The sequence below is a fragment of the Nerophis lumbriciformis genome, linkage group LG25 (genome assembly GCF_033978685.3).
Source record: "Nerophis lumbriciformis linkage group LG25, RoL_Nlum_v2.1, whole genome shotgun sequence".
Taxonomy (NCBI): domain Eukaryota; kingdom Metazoa; phylum Chordata; class Actinopteri; order Syngnathiformes; family Syngnathidae; genus Nerophis; species Nerophis lumbriciformis.
Window position 1 is genome coordinate 36,154,635 of NC_084572.2, and position 15,844 is coordinate 36,170,478.

The 15,844-nt window shown below is 40.4% G+C and overlaps 2 protein-coding genes across 3 annotated transcripts in view; one reads left to right on the forward strand and one right to left on the reverse strand.

Moving 5' to 3' along the window:
• myom2a (myomesin 2a) overlaps positions 1–15,844 on the forward strand; it is a 197,152-nt gene that overhangs the window by 15,164 nt on the left and 166,144 nt on the right. The gene's annotated exons all lie outside the window — the stretch shown is intronic.
• The window catches only part of LOC133621886 (hexokinase-1), a 46,711-nt gene that overhangs the window by 3,422 nt on the left and 27,445 nt on the right, over positions 1–15,844 (reverse strand). The window contains exon 3 of the mRNA XM_061984315.2: positions 10,639–10,787. Within this exon, the coding sequence (XP_061840299.2) occupies positions 10,639–10,787 (149 nt within the window). The remainder of the gene's footprint in view (positions 1–10,638; positions 10,788–15,844) is intronic.

Here is a 15,844-nt window from a genome sequence, read left to right on the forward strand (position 1 = left end):
GTAACAGGGGTCACTCCGCGCGCAGTGCGCTCACAAAAGGGGTGGGGCTCACCCTGGTTGATATAGACAGCAGCTAGGACGGTGGCCATGGAAGTTGGAACCCGCTAAGGAGTGTGTAACAACCCACCTGCCGAATCAACTAGCCCTGAAAATGGATGGCGCTGGAGCGTCGGGCCCATATACCCGGCCGTCGCCGGCAGCGAGACGCGCTTGGAGGTGCGCTCAGCGCGGCTCCCATATGATTGCGCACTGGTGTGCGTCTGGGTCGTGACAGCGTGGCACGCGAATGTCTGTGCTGCATTGGATCAGTCTCCTTTCTTTAACAGGCAAAAGCTTTATAACCTCACTAATGCCTTGCATCGTCTATATTAGATATATAACAACGGGCGGGTGCGGGCGGATGCGGTTCTGATCAAATGTTAGATCGGGTGTTGGACAATCTCCACTGTGACGGCAGAAAGACATCCTTACCTACAGTTTTGTTTTGCTGTGAAACAACCTCGGTTGTTTATTAACCAGTTCATATATCACGTTACTTGTTGAAGACAGCTGTGGTTTCATGGAAGTGCATCTGTCGCTATCCGTTCTGCGGAAGTCGTGCTGCGAGCCGGCCGTACAGAACCGGAGCGTCTCTTGTGTTTTTGGTGATCACGTTACAACTCGGCCACCAGCTGCTGTCCGCAAGTTCACTGGAGGTCACGGATGTGACGTCGCTCCTTGCAGAGCTGTGTTGTTGTTTTTTTAATGAGCATTTGGCTGAAGCTTGTTGAGAGAACCCTGTCTTAGTGGCGCTTCTCAATTTTTTTTCTGTTACGCCGCCCCTAGGAGGAAGAAAACAATACACGCCCTCTTCCCCGACTATAAACAGTATCATTTGTCTATAAAATTGTTATAAGTACACCTCTGCATAACATTCTAGCCGTGTTAACATTAAAGAAAAATGTATTAAACTTACAACAAACAATAACTATATTAACAATGTTCTTAGTCTGTAACTGCTCAGTGGCCTTGTGGTTAGAGTGTCCGCCCTGAGATCGGTAGGTCGTGAGTTCGAACCCCCGGCCGAGTAATACCAAAGACTATAAAAATGGGACCCATTTCCTCCCTGCTTGGCACTCAGCATCAAGGGTTGGAATTGGGGGTTGAATCACCAAAAATTATTCCAGAGCGCGGCCACCGCTGCTGCTCACTGCTCCCCTCACCTCCCAGGGGGTGAACAAGGGTGATGGGTCAAATGCAGACGACAAATTTCACCACACCTAGTGTGTGTGTGTGACAATCATTGGTACCTTAACATAACCTTAACTTAAAAAGTTATAAAGTGCTTCAATTTGCCTGAAATTAAAAGAAAAATTAAAGCTGCAAGCAGCGTTGTTCGGGCCCGCGTATTTGGCAGGTGCTAGTCCTAAGTGTCCCAATACTTTTGTCTACTTTTAGTCTGAAGTGTCCCAAGACTTTTGTCTAGTGTACCTACCTTGTCTGCATTGTGTGGGCACGTTGGTGCTTCCTGCTTTTGAGCAGCCATCTTAAAAAAACAGCACTGCAGGAGCATCAGTGCAGCGGGTATTTGAAGGGTCATAAAATCAAAACCGGAGCAGGTATCACAACTCTTTCACCAACTTTTAATCAGAAGGGTTCAATCTCTCTCCTGTGTTAGTTTGAATCCGAAACAACAAACGCTCTCAGAGGAGATAATGTTTGAAGAAAGGTGACGGGTTTTTACAAAAATGTTGTGTTGAAGGGGGAATAGCAAACTTCCTGTAGATTTTTGCTGGGGGTTGTCAATTTATGAAATGTAGGTCTAAGTGAGACCTACATAGAGGTTTTTGTTTTATGTCTCTCCGACCTTCCCAGTGGGAGTTACAGGCAGTTTTGTAATTTTTTTCTTCCGAGGAGCAGTTTTTTATCAGTTCTATTCAAAAATTGCTGTAGAGCGCAATTTTTGAATTTGGGGTTAGGTTTTTTTATTAGATCACAGTTTTTGCCAGTCCTAATGTGTGTGTTCAGTTCGGTGAGTTTTGAAGCATGTTAAGGGGTTCAAATTACAGCGCAAAGAGACAAAAGTGACTGTTTTTAGTACTTTTTTGTCTTGAAGGGGGAATTGCCAACTTCCTGTTGATTTTTGCCCGAAGACATACAATTATGAGAACTAAGTCTAAGTCAGACCTACATAGAGGTTTTTGTTTCATGTCTCTCCGACCTTCCTAGTGGGAGTTACAGGCAGTCTGTTTTTTTTTTTTTCCTAGGGGGCGCTAGAGCGCAATTTTGATTTTTGGGGTTCGGTTTTTTTAAAAAAAGGTAATTTTCGCAGGTCCTGATGTGTGGGTCAAATATGGTGAGTTTTGAAGCATGTTAAGTGGGTCAAATTACAGTTTGTTGTGGCGGCGGAAGAATAAAGAATAATAATAATAATAAAACCTTAGAAGAACAATAGGTCCTTATGTCCCATTGCATAAGGACTCCCTGTGGGAGTCCTTTTGCAATGGGCCATGGCGGGCCCTAATAAATCTTTATTTAAACTATAAAACATTTTTGACCGACTTGAACCATTTTATATTTAAAAAAAATCTAATTAAACTCCATCCATCCATCCATTTTCTACCGCTTATTCCCTTTGGGGTCGCGGGGGCGCAGGAGCCTATCTCAGCTATAAACAGGCGGAAGGCGGGGTACACCCTGGACAAGTCGCCACCTTCTAATTAAACTCAATTAAAAAAAAAAAAAAAAAAAAGTATTTTTATTATTATTTCTTCGGTCAATGGTACCTACGCTCCCACATACATACACAAATACAGTACATATTTACCTACCTAAAGTTCGTACATCCACGCGCACATTCAATATACAAACATACACATACTGTACATATACATTCACTGTACAAACACATATACACATTCTGTACATATACATTCACTGTACAAACACATATACACATTCTGTACATATACATTCACTGTACAAACACATATACACATTCTGTACATATACATTCATTGTACAAACACATATACACATTCTGTACATATACAAGTACATATGCATACTTACACTCATGCACATAATCACGTTTCATCAAACATATATTAACGTTGTTGCCCTAGGGTAAACTGGGTGTGACACATGGCACACTGACAAAGCTTAACCTATTGTGACTATAACAATCTACAAGGTTAATGTAGGTTGCTTCTCTTTCTCCCCCTCCATTTTTCTGCATTCTTTCGTATCTCAAGTTATCATTACGTATATGTATTGTTGCATTTAAACAACTGTATTGTTGATAATAAAGGTAAATTATTGGTATTGTTCATTATCAATAGCGCTATTTCTATTGGTATTTGTATTGATCCATTTGTAGTGTAATAATGCTCATTGTCATTTCTGCATTATTTTTTATTTTTCGCTAACTGCTTATTTGCTATTACTTTTACCATCATATTTGTACATGTCGTATTTGCTGATGTTGCTCTATTGTTGTTGTTGTTGTTGTTGTTGTTTGCTGTTGTTGTTTTTGTCTCTCTGTCTAATCCCCCTCTTGTCCCCACAATTTCCCCCTCTGTCTTCTTTTTTTTTCTCTTTCTATCCCCTCCTGCTCTGGCCCGGCTGCACTAAATGATAATATAAATACATTTAATAAAGTCAAATAAAAATAAGGCAACAAGAGAAGTATCCTACACTTCTCTTTTGTAAAGTAAATCTGAACAGCCGACATGGGCATCTACATCAACTATATGATTTGCCTGAGAAGCTGGACAGGACACAAAAAAAAGAAAAAAGAAAAAAAAAGAAAAAAAGAAAATCGAATTAAACTCAATTAAAAAAAAATAAAAAATAGTATTTTTTATTATTATTTCTTCGGTCAATGGTCAACAAAATAAACAAACAAAATTAATAATAATCAAATGAATTAAGAACATTATCTCAGGAGCACAATAAATAAAACCCTTACCTACAAAACAAAAATTAATGCAATAATTTGTGCTTTTAGTTTTTAATCAAAATGAGGAAGTCAGGATTAATGGCTACAATAAGCTTTTTTTTTTTTTTGTAATGCAGAGGTTTTCGAAGCAGGGTTTGATGCATGATACTGATAAAGCATCTTGCCCTCCGTCACACAGTCTCTCCCCCCGCACCCCCCATTTGAGGAGATCTGGTTAAAGGGGAACATTATCACAATTTCAGAATGGTTAAAACCATTAAAAATCAGTTCCCAGTGGCTTATTTTATTTTTCGAAGTTTTTTTCGAAAATTTTACCCATCCCTAAAAAAAGCTTCAAAGTGCCTGATTTTAACCATCGTTATATACACCCGTCCATTTTCCTGTGACGTCACATAGTGATGCCGATACAAACAAACATGGCGGATAAAACAGCAAGTTTATAGCGACATTAGTCAAATCAAATCAAATCAACTTTATTTATAAAACACATTTAAAATTTACCACAGGGGTAGCCAAAGTGCTGTACAATGAGCAGGTTAAAAGATAAAACGACAACACAAACAGAACATGATAAAAAATAAATAATTAAAATAGAATTAATAAAAACATAAAAACATAAAAACATAAAAACAGGATCACAGCAGGTGTATTATGGGGCGCCATTGCAGGATGGATATCACTCAGTGTTAAAAGACATGGAATAAAAGTATGTTTTTAAGAGAGATTTAAAAACAGGAAGAGAGGAGGCTTGTCTAACACTCAGGGGTAGGTCGTTCCAGAGCTTGGGAGCAGCAACGGCGAAAGCTCTGTCACCTCTAAGCTTCAGCCTTGTGTCAGGGACCGTCAACAGCAGCTGATCGGCTGATCTTAAGGATCGGGTGGGGCAGTAAGGCTGAAGGAGGTCGGAGAGATAGGTTGGCGCGAGGTTGTTTAGACATTTAAAAACAAATAAAAGGAGTTTAAAATGTATTCGGTAACGCACAGGGAGCCAGTGAAGGGACGCTAAAATAGGGGTGATGTGCTCACGTCTGCGGGTCTGTGTTAGCAGACGAGCAGCAGAGTTCTGCACGAGCTGCAGGCGGGCGAGGGAGGCCTGGCTAATGCCTACATACAGGGCATTACAGTAATCAAGACGAGTCGAGATAAAAGCGTGGATTAATTTCTCAAGATCATGTCTTGATAGAAGCGGTTTCACTTTCGCTATTTGGCGTAATTGATAAAAGCTTTTTTGAACGACGCTGCTGATTTGTTTTTCGAATTTAAAATCTGCGTCAAACTTTACCCCCAGGTTTGTGACAGAGTCGCTGAGATACGGGGTCAGAGTGCCGAGGTCAACGTTGGGGGAGGGAGAGCGACTTGGACCGAACAACATTAGCTCGGATTCAGACTCGGATTTCAGCGGCTTAAGCGATTCAACAGATTACGCATGTATTGAAACGGATGGTTGTAGTGTGGAGGCAGGTAGCGAAAACGAAATTGAAGAAAAAACTGAAGCTATTGAGGCATATCGGTTTGAACCGTATGCAAGCGAAACCGACGAAAACGACACGACAGCCAGCGACACGGGAGAAAGCGAGGACGAATTCGGCGATCGCCTTCTAACCAACGATTGGTATGTGTTTGTTTGGCATTAAAGGAAACTAACAACTATACCATACCATACCATACCAACTTTATTTATAAAGCCCTTTAAAAACAAGCACAGTTGAAAAACAAAGGGCTGTACACCACAAAGAAATAGAGGCAAAGGACAGACTAAAAAATAACATTTAAAACAGAAATAAAAATACACAATTAAAAAGCAAATATAAATTACCCTAAGAACAGTTTGTTAGATAAAAACAGTTTAAAAGTTAAAGACAGTTCAAAAAGTTAAAAGCTAAAAACAGTTCAAAGTCTCATGCTGGGTTAAAAGCCAGTGAATAAAAATGGGTTTTAAGAAGGGTCTTGAAAATAGCCAAAGAAGGGGCCTGTCTCACATGGAGAGGGAGATCGTTCCAGAGTTTGGGACCCGCAACAGAGAAAGCTCTGTCCCCTCTGAGCTTGCGCTTTGTTTTGGGTACCTCCAGGATCAGCTGATCAGCTGACCTGAGGGACCGGGTGGGGGCATAAAGATGGAGCAGCTCAGAGAGGTAAGGTGGGGCAAGACCACGTAAGGATTTAAAAACGAGTAAGATAATCTTAAAATGGACTCTGAAAGACACAGGCAGCCAGTGGAGGGAGGCTAAAACAGGAGTAATGTGCTCTCTTTTTCTTGTGTTAGTTAAAAGTCGGGCAGCTGCATTTTGGACCAGCTGCAGACGTGAGAGGGAGGACTGACTAATTCCAAAATATAAAGAGTTACAGTAATCCAGCCGAGATGTAGTAAAGGCATGGATTACTGTCTCTAACTGTTGCCTAGAAAGAAGGTTTTTAACCTTGGCCAGCTGACGTAAATAAAAAAAGCTGGCTTTCACCACTGTGCCAATCTGACGGTCCAATTTAAAATCACAGTCAATACGAAAGCCCAGGTTGGTGACCATGGGCTTAACGTGCAAAGCCAAAGGGCCAAAGTCAACAGGGGGGAGCTCACAGGTACCACTAGGTCCAAACACTATTACTTCTGTCTTCTTTTCATTAAAATTTAAGAAGTTTAGGGCCATCCAGGCCTTGATATCCTCAAGATAGGCAAGTAATGGCTGTATTGAAGAGGCATGATTTCTCTTTAATGGAAAATACATTTGTGTGTCATCGGCATAATGAAAAGAAATATCATGCTTTCTTAGGATTGAGCCCAGGGGAAGTAAATAAATAGAAAAGAGAAGTGGTCCCAAAACTGAGCCTTGTGGGACCCCACATGTCAAGGGAGCAACGGAGGATTCAGATCCAGCAACATTCACAGAGAAGGTCCTGTTAGTCAAATAGGACTTCAGCCAACTCAAAGCAGTACCACAGATGCCCACTTGATGCTGCAGGCGTCTAATTAAAATATTATGGTCCACCGTATCAAATGCTGCTGTTAGATCCAGTAAAACTAAAATTACATGATCACCTAAATCTGTTGCTCGAAGGATGTCATTAAAAACCCTTAATAAAGCTGACTCGGTACTATGGAGGGGTTTAAACCCAGACTGAAAGACTTCTAAAATATCACAGTCCTCTAAAAAAGTGTTTAACTGGGTAAAAACAATCTTCTCCAAAATCTTTGAGAGGAAAGACAGCTTAGAAATGGGTCTAAAATGGGCTAAAACTGAACTGTCCAGACCAGGTGAACTATGAACTAGGTTTACAGCATATGAAATACATTTGGCAACAACATGCACTTTGAGAGTGCAGACAGCCCAGTTTTCATCAATTAATATATTCTGTAGACATACCCTCATCCGCTCTCTTTTCCTGGGGGTCTGGCGGCAGATTTCTTTGACTTTATCGTTGGAAATGCATCTGCTTTGAGCGTCGCAGGATATCCACACATTCTTGCCATCTCTGTCGTAGCATAGCTTTCGTCGGTAAAGTGTGCGCAACAAACGTCCAATTTCTTGCCACTTTGGCATCTTTGGGCCACTGGTGCAACTTGAATCCGTCCCTGTTCGTGTTGTTACACCCTCCGACAACACACCGACGAGGCACGGAAAACAGTCGAAAAAACGGAAAATAACAGAGCTGAGTTGACTCGGTGTTTGAGAAAATGGCGGATTGCTTCCCGATGTGACGTCACGTCCGAGAGCGAATAATAGAAAGGCGTTTAATTCGCCAGAATTCACCCATTTAGAGTTCGGAAATCGGTTAAAAAAAAATATGGTCTTTTTTTCTGCAACATCAAGGTATATATTGACGCTTACATAGGTCTGGTGATAATGTTCCCCTTTAAGTTAGTCAACTTTCGATAAAACAATGTTCCCCATGCATTCGTATATTAACAATACATTTTGTGCCACCACAAATAACTGAGTTTGCAAGTGTTTTACTTTCTTTTTTTTCCACAAATGCATTCTTTTATTTTTTTAAAGATTTGGCATTACAAGAAGGTAACACTCAGCGTAGTGCTGCCCTCTCCTGGCAATCATGTTCCACTAAACATTGACAAATTTTGTTTTCGAGTGAGAGTTTGAGGTTTGATGCAACAGGCTTCCATAGCTAGTCGGCGTACAATGCAGAGCAGACTGGTCTAATAGTACAACGTCAGCAGTCAGAATGTTTCCACAGTCTGAAGAATAAATTAATCTGCTGTTTTATGTCTATTCTATACCGTTAAACGTTTGTACAAGTTGCGCTAGTTCTGACCAATCTAAGTCTAAGACTATATCTGACCAGTCCAAGACTAGATCAGACCAATTTAAGTCTAAGACTAGATCTAACCAGTCTAAGACTAGATCAGACCAATCTAAGTCTAAGACTCAATCTGACCAATCTAAGTTCTAAGACTGGGTTTGACCAATCTAAGTCTAATACTCGATCTAACCAATCTAAGTCTAAGACTAGTTCTGACCAGTCTAAGACTACCTCTGACCAATTTAAGTCTAAGACCAGATCTAACCAGTCTAAGTCTATGATCATGAACTGATGAAGTCTACTCGGATGAGAGCCCAAAGGTCTTCTAAGACAAACCAACCAGTCCAGTTGTGATCGATGGAATGCCCTGAGACTACAATGACTGGATCAGGGGTGCGCATTACGTCGATCGTGATCTACCGGTCGATCTCGGAGGGTGTGTCAGTTCGATCACCAGCCAGGCATTAAAAAAATAGTCCTAAAAATGAGCGATCATAAATCTTCACTATGACGTCACTTTCGTCACTTGATTGACATTCACGGCACCCGAGGGTTTTCTGAGATGACGCCGGCTGCTGCCAGCTCATTAAAATTACCGACTGGAAGGCGAGAAACACTTTATTTCAACAGACTCTGGCGCCGTACCTGTCGTCAAAAACTCCAAAGACCGACTGCACAGTTGCACAGTTGCGCTAACAAAATAGGAGTCTCAGAAAGCTGGCGTGTACAAGCTAGCAAGCTACGGAGTTTGCCGACAATGCATTTCTTGTAAAGTGTATACAGAGGAGTACGGAAGCTGGACAAATAAGATGCCAAAAACCAACCACTTTCATGTGGTATTGGACAGAAAGGAGGACTTTTTTTCTCCTCCATTCGAAAATGCGGACGTTATCATCACCACTGTCTGATTCCAATCAATGCAAGTCATCAGAATCAGGTAATACACCAACTTATATTCTTGTCTTCATGAAAGAAAGGAATCTATATGTGTTAAACATGCTTGTATTATCTTTAACCACCTTTAACTTGTTAACAATATTAACTATATGTGTTAAACATGCGTGTATTATCTTTAACCACCTTTAACTTGTTTAACAATATTAACTATATGTGTTAAACATGCTTGTATTATCTTTAACCACCTTTAAGTTGTTAACAATATTAACTATATGTGTTAAACATGCGTGTATTATCTTTAACCACCTTTAACTTGTTTAACAATATTAACTATATGTGTTAAACATGCTTGTATTATCTTTAACCACCTTTAACTTGTTAACAATATTAACTATATGTGTTAAACATGCGTGTATTATCATTAAACACCTTTAATGTATTAACAATATTAACTATATGTGTTAAACATGCTTGTATTATCTTTAACCACCTTTAAGTTGTTAACAATATTAACTATATGTGTTAAACATGCTTGTATTATCTTTAACCACCTTTAAGTTGTTAACAATATTAACTATATGTGTTAAACATGCTTGTTTTATCTTTAACCACCTTTAAGTTGTTAACAATATTAACTATATGTGTTAAACATGCTTGTATTATCTTTAACCGCCTTTAACTTGTTAACAATATTAACTATATGTGTTAAACATGCTTGCATTATCTTAAAACACCTTTAACTTGTTAACAATATTAACTATATGTATTAAACATACTTGTATTATCATTAAACACCTTTAATGTATTAACAATATTAACTATATGTGTTAAACATGCTTGCATTATCATTAAACACCTTTAACTTGTTAACAAAAACATATATTTCATAAATAAGTAAATATAAATGATATATATGAATGAGGTAGATCCCCCACGACTTGATCAATTGAAAAGTAGCTCGCCTGCAGAAAAAGTGTGAGCACCCCTGGACTAGTCAGTGGCCTAGTGGTTAGAGTGTCCGTCCTGAGATCGGTAGGTTGGGAGTTCAAATCCCGGCCGAGTCATACCAAAGACTATAAAAATGGGACCCATTACCTCCCTGCTTGGCACTCAGCATCAAGGGTTGGAATTGGGGGTTAAATCACCAAAAATGATTCCCGGGCGCAGCCACCGCTGCTGCCCACTGCTCCCCTCACCTCCCAGGGGGTGATCAAGGGTGATGGGTCAAATGCAGAGAATAATCTCGCCACACCTAGTGTGTGTGTGACAATCATTGGTACTTTAACTTTAACTTTAACTTTAGATCTATGAGAACCTTCATAGACACCAGCCAATAATTCCAATTAAATGACCTTGCCGCTACTGATAGATTGCTGTTCTGTTGGAAACACTGGAGAAGGTGCTTTCAGGGATCAGAAGATGACTTTGTTGAGTCAGAATCCAGACAAAGTTCGATTACCATATTGGACGCAAGAACAGGAAGAAGGTTTTGGTTGTGTCGATGAGGACACTTCAATCGGAAGATCTTAGTTAACAAAACACGTGTTCACCTGTGTCCCACTTCCATGGATGATGTTGTCTGGGGTGTCATAGGACTGGCTTTCCATTTGGACCGGTTGCTTTTTGTCCTGGGTCACCTTGACCCGCAGGATCCGGAAGTTGGATCCGCCGAGGTCCAGAGCAATGAAATCCCCCTTTTCTGTCAGAATGAGAACGTTGCAGATGGTGGAAAGCAAGCCAGAGTAAGAATAAACTTTGTGTATTTTGTTGTGCCCTCTGTTTCCGGTTGAACCCATTTGAGTCCGAGACCTCTATCGTCGCTGGTCACATGATAGAACGGTTGTAGTCGGAGCAGTATCTGTCAGTGTCTGTCATTGCAGCCTTTGGAAACGTCTGTCAACTCTGCCCTTTGCGTGTGCCGTCAAGCCGCGGTACCGCGGAGCTATTTTTAATGCGGGTGGCGAGAACATATTGCAGCAAGTGCAAGGCTTATCCTGTACAAACTCTCACTCCCAACAGTTTTTTCGTGTCGGCCCTTACAAAGAAAGTTTGTTTCGTTGACTCAGAACTCGCCGTGATACCGGCGAGGTCAGGAGTTGGCGCAGACGCCAGCCTGCCAAAAACAACAGTGACCACAAAGAGGCTCGTGTCGCCGGCGCCGCGCTCGCACATCAGCACATTTTTTTTGCAAGCGGGTAGACGCGCGGTGAACCGGTGTGCGCTTGCACGGACGCGTGACTGTGCGCCTGCAGTGCACTCGCACAATGTAGTGGAGGGTGAAGGTGATTACTTTGCAATACTCTGATATATCATCAGCTGCGGATGGGTTCACATTTGAACCGAGAATCCGTACCGGTACTCAACGGTACCAATTTTTGGCACTGTTTCGGTAATGCTAATCCGTAGCGTGTCAGTGGCAAAGCCAATGTGTATTAGCATCGAGCTAGCGCATTTTTGGAAGAGTAGAGCCTTACTTAACTCACATTTCTGAGTCTCATTTGCGAGTATGACACCAAGTCGCAGTTCTAAGTCCAAGACGTGAGATGGCAGTAGTGTATGGTTTATGTTGTTTTGTTCGTTCAGCCTTTGCTGTCAGTTGTCCCCTACAAAGTGTTAATATGGTAAGTATTGTACATGTTACGCACCAGCTCGTGCATTTTAGTCGTCATTTTTGAAAGTGTTGAAATTACCACGTGTAATCGTTAATGCGTATCAGTAGCGTGTCAGTGCCAAAGCCAATGTATATTAGCATCAAGCTAGCGCATTTTTGGAAGAGTAGAGCCTTACTTAACTTACGTTGGAGTGTTTTTTTGTAGTCAATTTCTTTGTTGGGGATACCGGAAATCCACATCGGTACTCAACAGTACCAACTTTCGGTACTGTTGCGTGTGTGTTAGTAAATGCACGCTTTTGTTTGTAATAAAATATGCAACATTTTATGCTAACTTTATCTTGTTTTGTTATCACATTTCTGAGTCTCATTTGCGAGTATGACACCAAGTCGCAGTTCTAAGTCCAAGACGTTAGCTGGCAGTAGTGTATGGTTTATGTTGTTTTGTTCGTTCAGCCTTTGCTGTCTGTCGTGCCCTACAAAGTGTTGATACGGTAAGTATTGTACGTGTTACGCACCAGCTCGTGCATCTTATTTGTCATTTGTTTTTAACAAATGTGAAGTTGTTAAAATTACCATGTGTAATCGCTAATGCTAATCAGTAGCATGTCAGTGGCAAAGCCAATGTATATTAGCATCAAGCTAGCGCATTTTTGGGAAAGTAGAGCCTTACTTAACTTACGTTGGAGCGTTTTTTTTTTAGTCAATTACTATGTTGGGGTTGGGTTCACATTTGAACCGGGAATCCACACCGGTACTAAACAGTACCAATGTTCGGTACGGTTGCGTGTGTGTTAGTAAATGCACGTTTTTGTTCGTAATAAAATATGATTTTGTCTTGCAACCTTTTATGCTAACTTTATCTTGTTTTGTTATCACATTTCTGAGTCTCATTTGCGAGTATGACACTAAGTCGCAGTTCTAAGTCCAAGACGTTAGCTGGCAGTAGTGTATGGTTTATGTTGTTTTGTTCGTTCAGCCTTTGCTGTCTGTCGTGCCCTACAAAGTGTTGATACGGTAAGTATTGTACATGTTACGCACCAGCTCGTGCATTTTAGTCGTCATTTTTTTTTAAACAAATTTTAAAGTGTTGAAATTATCACGTGTAATCGTTAATGCGTATCAGTAGCGTGTCAGTGGCAAAGCCAATGTATATTAGCATCAAGCTAGTGCATTTTTGGGAAAGTAGAGCCTTACTTAACTTACGTTGGAGCGTTTTTTTTTAGTCAATTACTATGTTGGGGTTGGGTTCACATTTGAACCGGGAATCCACACCGGTACTAAACAGTACCAATGTTCGGTACGGTTGCGTGTGTGTTAGTAAATGCACGTTTTTGTTCATAATAAAATATGATTTTGTCTTGCAACCTTTTATGCTAACTTTATCTTGTTTTGTTATCACATTTCTGAGTCTCATTTGCGAGTATGACACCAAGTCGCAGTTCTAAGTCCAAGACGTTAGATGGCAGTAGTGTATGGTTTATGTTGTTTTGTTCGTTCAGCCTTTGCTGTCTGTCGTGCCCTACAAAGTGTTGATACGGTAAGTATTGTACGTGTTACGCACCAGCTCGTGCATCTTATTTGTCATTTGTTTTTAACAAATGTGAAGTTGTTAAAATTACCATGTGTAATCGCTAATGCTAATCAGTAGCATGTCAGTGGCAAAGCCGATGTATATTAGCATCAAGCTAGCGCATTTTTGGGAAAGTAGAGCCTTACTTAACTTACGTTGGAGCGTTTTTCTTTTAGTCAATTACTATGTTGGGGTTGGGTTCACATTTGAACCGGGAATCCACACCGGTACTAAACAGTACCAATGTTCGGTACGGTTGCGTGTGTGTTAGTAAATGCACGTTTTTGTTCGTAATAAAATATGATTTTGTCTTGCAACCTTTTATGCTAACTTTATCTTGTTTTGTTATCACATTTCTGAGTCTCATTTGCGAGTATGACACCAAGTCGCAGTTCTAAGTCCAAGACGTTAGCTGGCAGTAGTGTATGGTTTATGTTGTTTTGTTCGTTCAGCCTTTGCTGTCAGTTGTGCCCTACAAAGTGTTGATACGGTAAGTATTGTACGTGTTACGCACCAGCTCGTGCATCTTATTTGTCATTTGTTTTTAACAAATGTGAAGTTGTTAAAATTACCATGTGTAATCGCTAATGCTAATCAGTAGCATGTCAGTGGCAAAGCCAATGTATATTAGCATCAAGCTAGCGCATTTTTGGGAAAGTAGAGCCTTACTTAACTTACGTTGGAGCGTTTTTTTTTAGTCAATTACTATGTTGGGGTTGGGTTCCCATTTGAACCGGGAATCCACACCGGTACTAAACAGTACCAATGTTCGGTACGGTTGCGTGTGTGTTAGTAAATGCACGTTTTTGTTCATAATAAAATATGATTTTGTCTTGCAACCTTTTATGCTAACTTTATCTTGTTTTGTTATCACATTTCTGAGTCTCATTTGCGAGTATGACACTAAGTCGCAGTTCTAAGTCCAAGACGTTAGCTGGCAGTAGTGTATGGTTTATGTTGTTTTGTTCGTTCAGCCTTTGCTGTCTGTCGTGCCCTACAAAGTGTTGATACGGTAAGTATTGTACGTGTTACGCACCAGCTCGTGCATCTTATTTGTCATTTGTTTTTAACAAATGTGAAGTTGTTAAAATGACCATGTGTAATCGCTAATGCTAATCAGTAGCATGTCAGTGGCAAAGCCAATGTATATTAGCATCAAGCTAGCGCATTTTTGGGAAAGTAGAGCCTTACTTAACTTACGTTGGAGCGTTTTTTTTTTAGTCAATTACTATGTTGGGGTTGGGTTCACATTTGAACCGGGAATCCACACCGGTACTAAACAGTACCAATGTTCGGTACTGTTGCGTGTGTGTTAGTAAATGCACGTTTTTGTTCGTAATAAAATATGATTTTGTCTTGCAACCTTTTATGCTAACTTTATCTTGTTTTGTTATCACATTTCTGAGTCTCATTTGCGAGTATGACACCAAGTCGCGGTTCTAAGTCCAAGACGTTAGCTGGCAGTAGTGTATGGTTTATGTTGTTTTGTTCGTTCAGCCTTTGCTGTCTGTCGTGCCCTACAAAGTGTTGATACGGTAAGTATTGTACGTGTTACGCACCAGCTCGTGCATCTTATTTGTCATTTGTTTTTAACAAATGTGAAGTTGTTAAAATTACCATGTGTAATCGCTAATGCTAAACAGTAGCATGTCAGTGGCAAAGCCAATGTATATTAGCATCAAGCTAGCGCATTTTTGGGAAAGTAGAGCCTTACTTAACTTACGTTGGAGCGTTTTTTTTTTTAGTCAATTACTATGTTGGGGTTGGGTTCACATTTGAACCGGGAATCCACACCGGTACTAAACAGTACCAATGTTCGGTACGGTTGCGTGTGTGTTTGTAAATGCACGTTTTTGTTCATAATAAAATATGATTTTGTCTTGCAACCTTTTATGCTAACTTTATCTTGTTTTGTTATCACATTTCTGAGTCTCATTTGCGAGTATGACACCAAGTCGCAGTTCTAAGTCCAAGACGTTAGCTGGCAGTAGTGTATGGTTTATGTTGTTTTGTTCGTTCAGCCTTTGCTGTCTGTCGTGCCCTACAAAGTGTTGATACGGTAAGTATTGTACGTGTTACGCACCAGCTCGTGCATCTTATTTGTCATTTGTTTTTAACAAATGTGAAGTTGTTAAAATGACCATGTGTAATCGCTAATGCTAATCAGTAGCATGTCAGTGGCAAAGCCGATGTATATTAGCATCAAGCTAGCGCATTTTTGGGAAAGTAGAGCCTTACTTAACTTACGTTGGAGCGTTTTTTTTTAGTCAATTACTATGTTGGGGTTGGGTTCACATTTGAACCGGGAATCCACACCGGTACTAAACAGTACCAATGTTCGGTACGGTTGCGTGTGTGTTAGTAAATGCACGTTTTTGTTCATAATAAAATATGATTTTGTCTTGCAACCTTTTATGCTAACTTTATCTTGTTTTGTTATCACATTTCTGAGTCTCATTTGCGAGTATGACACCAAGTCGCAGTTCTAAGTCCAAGACGTTAGCTGGCAGTAGTGTATGGTTTATGTTGTTTTGTTCGTTCAGCCTTTGCTGTCTGTCGTGCCCTACAAAGT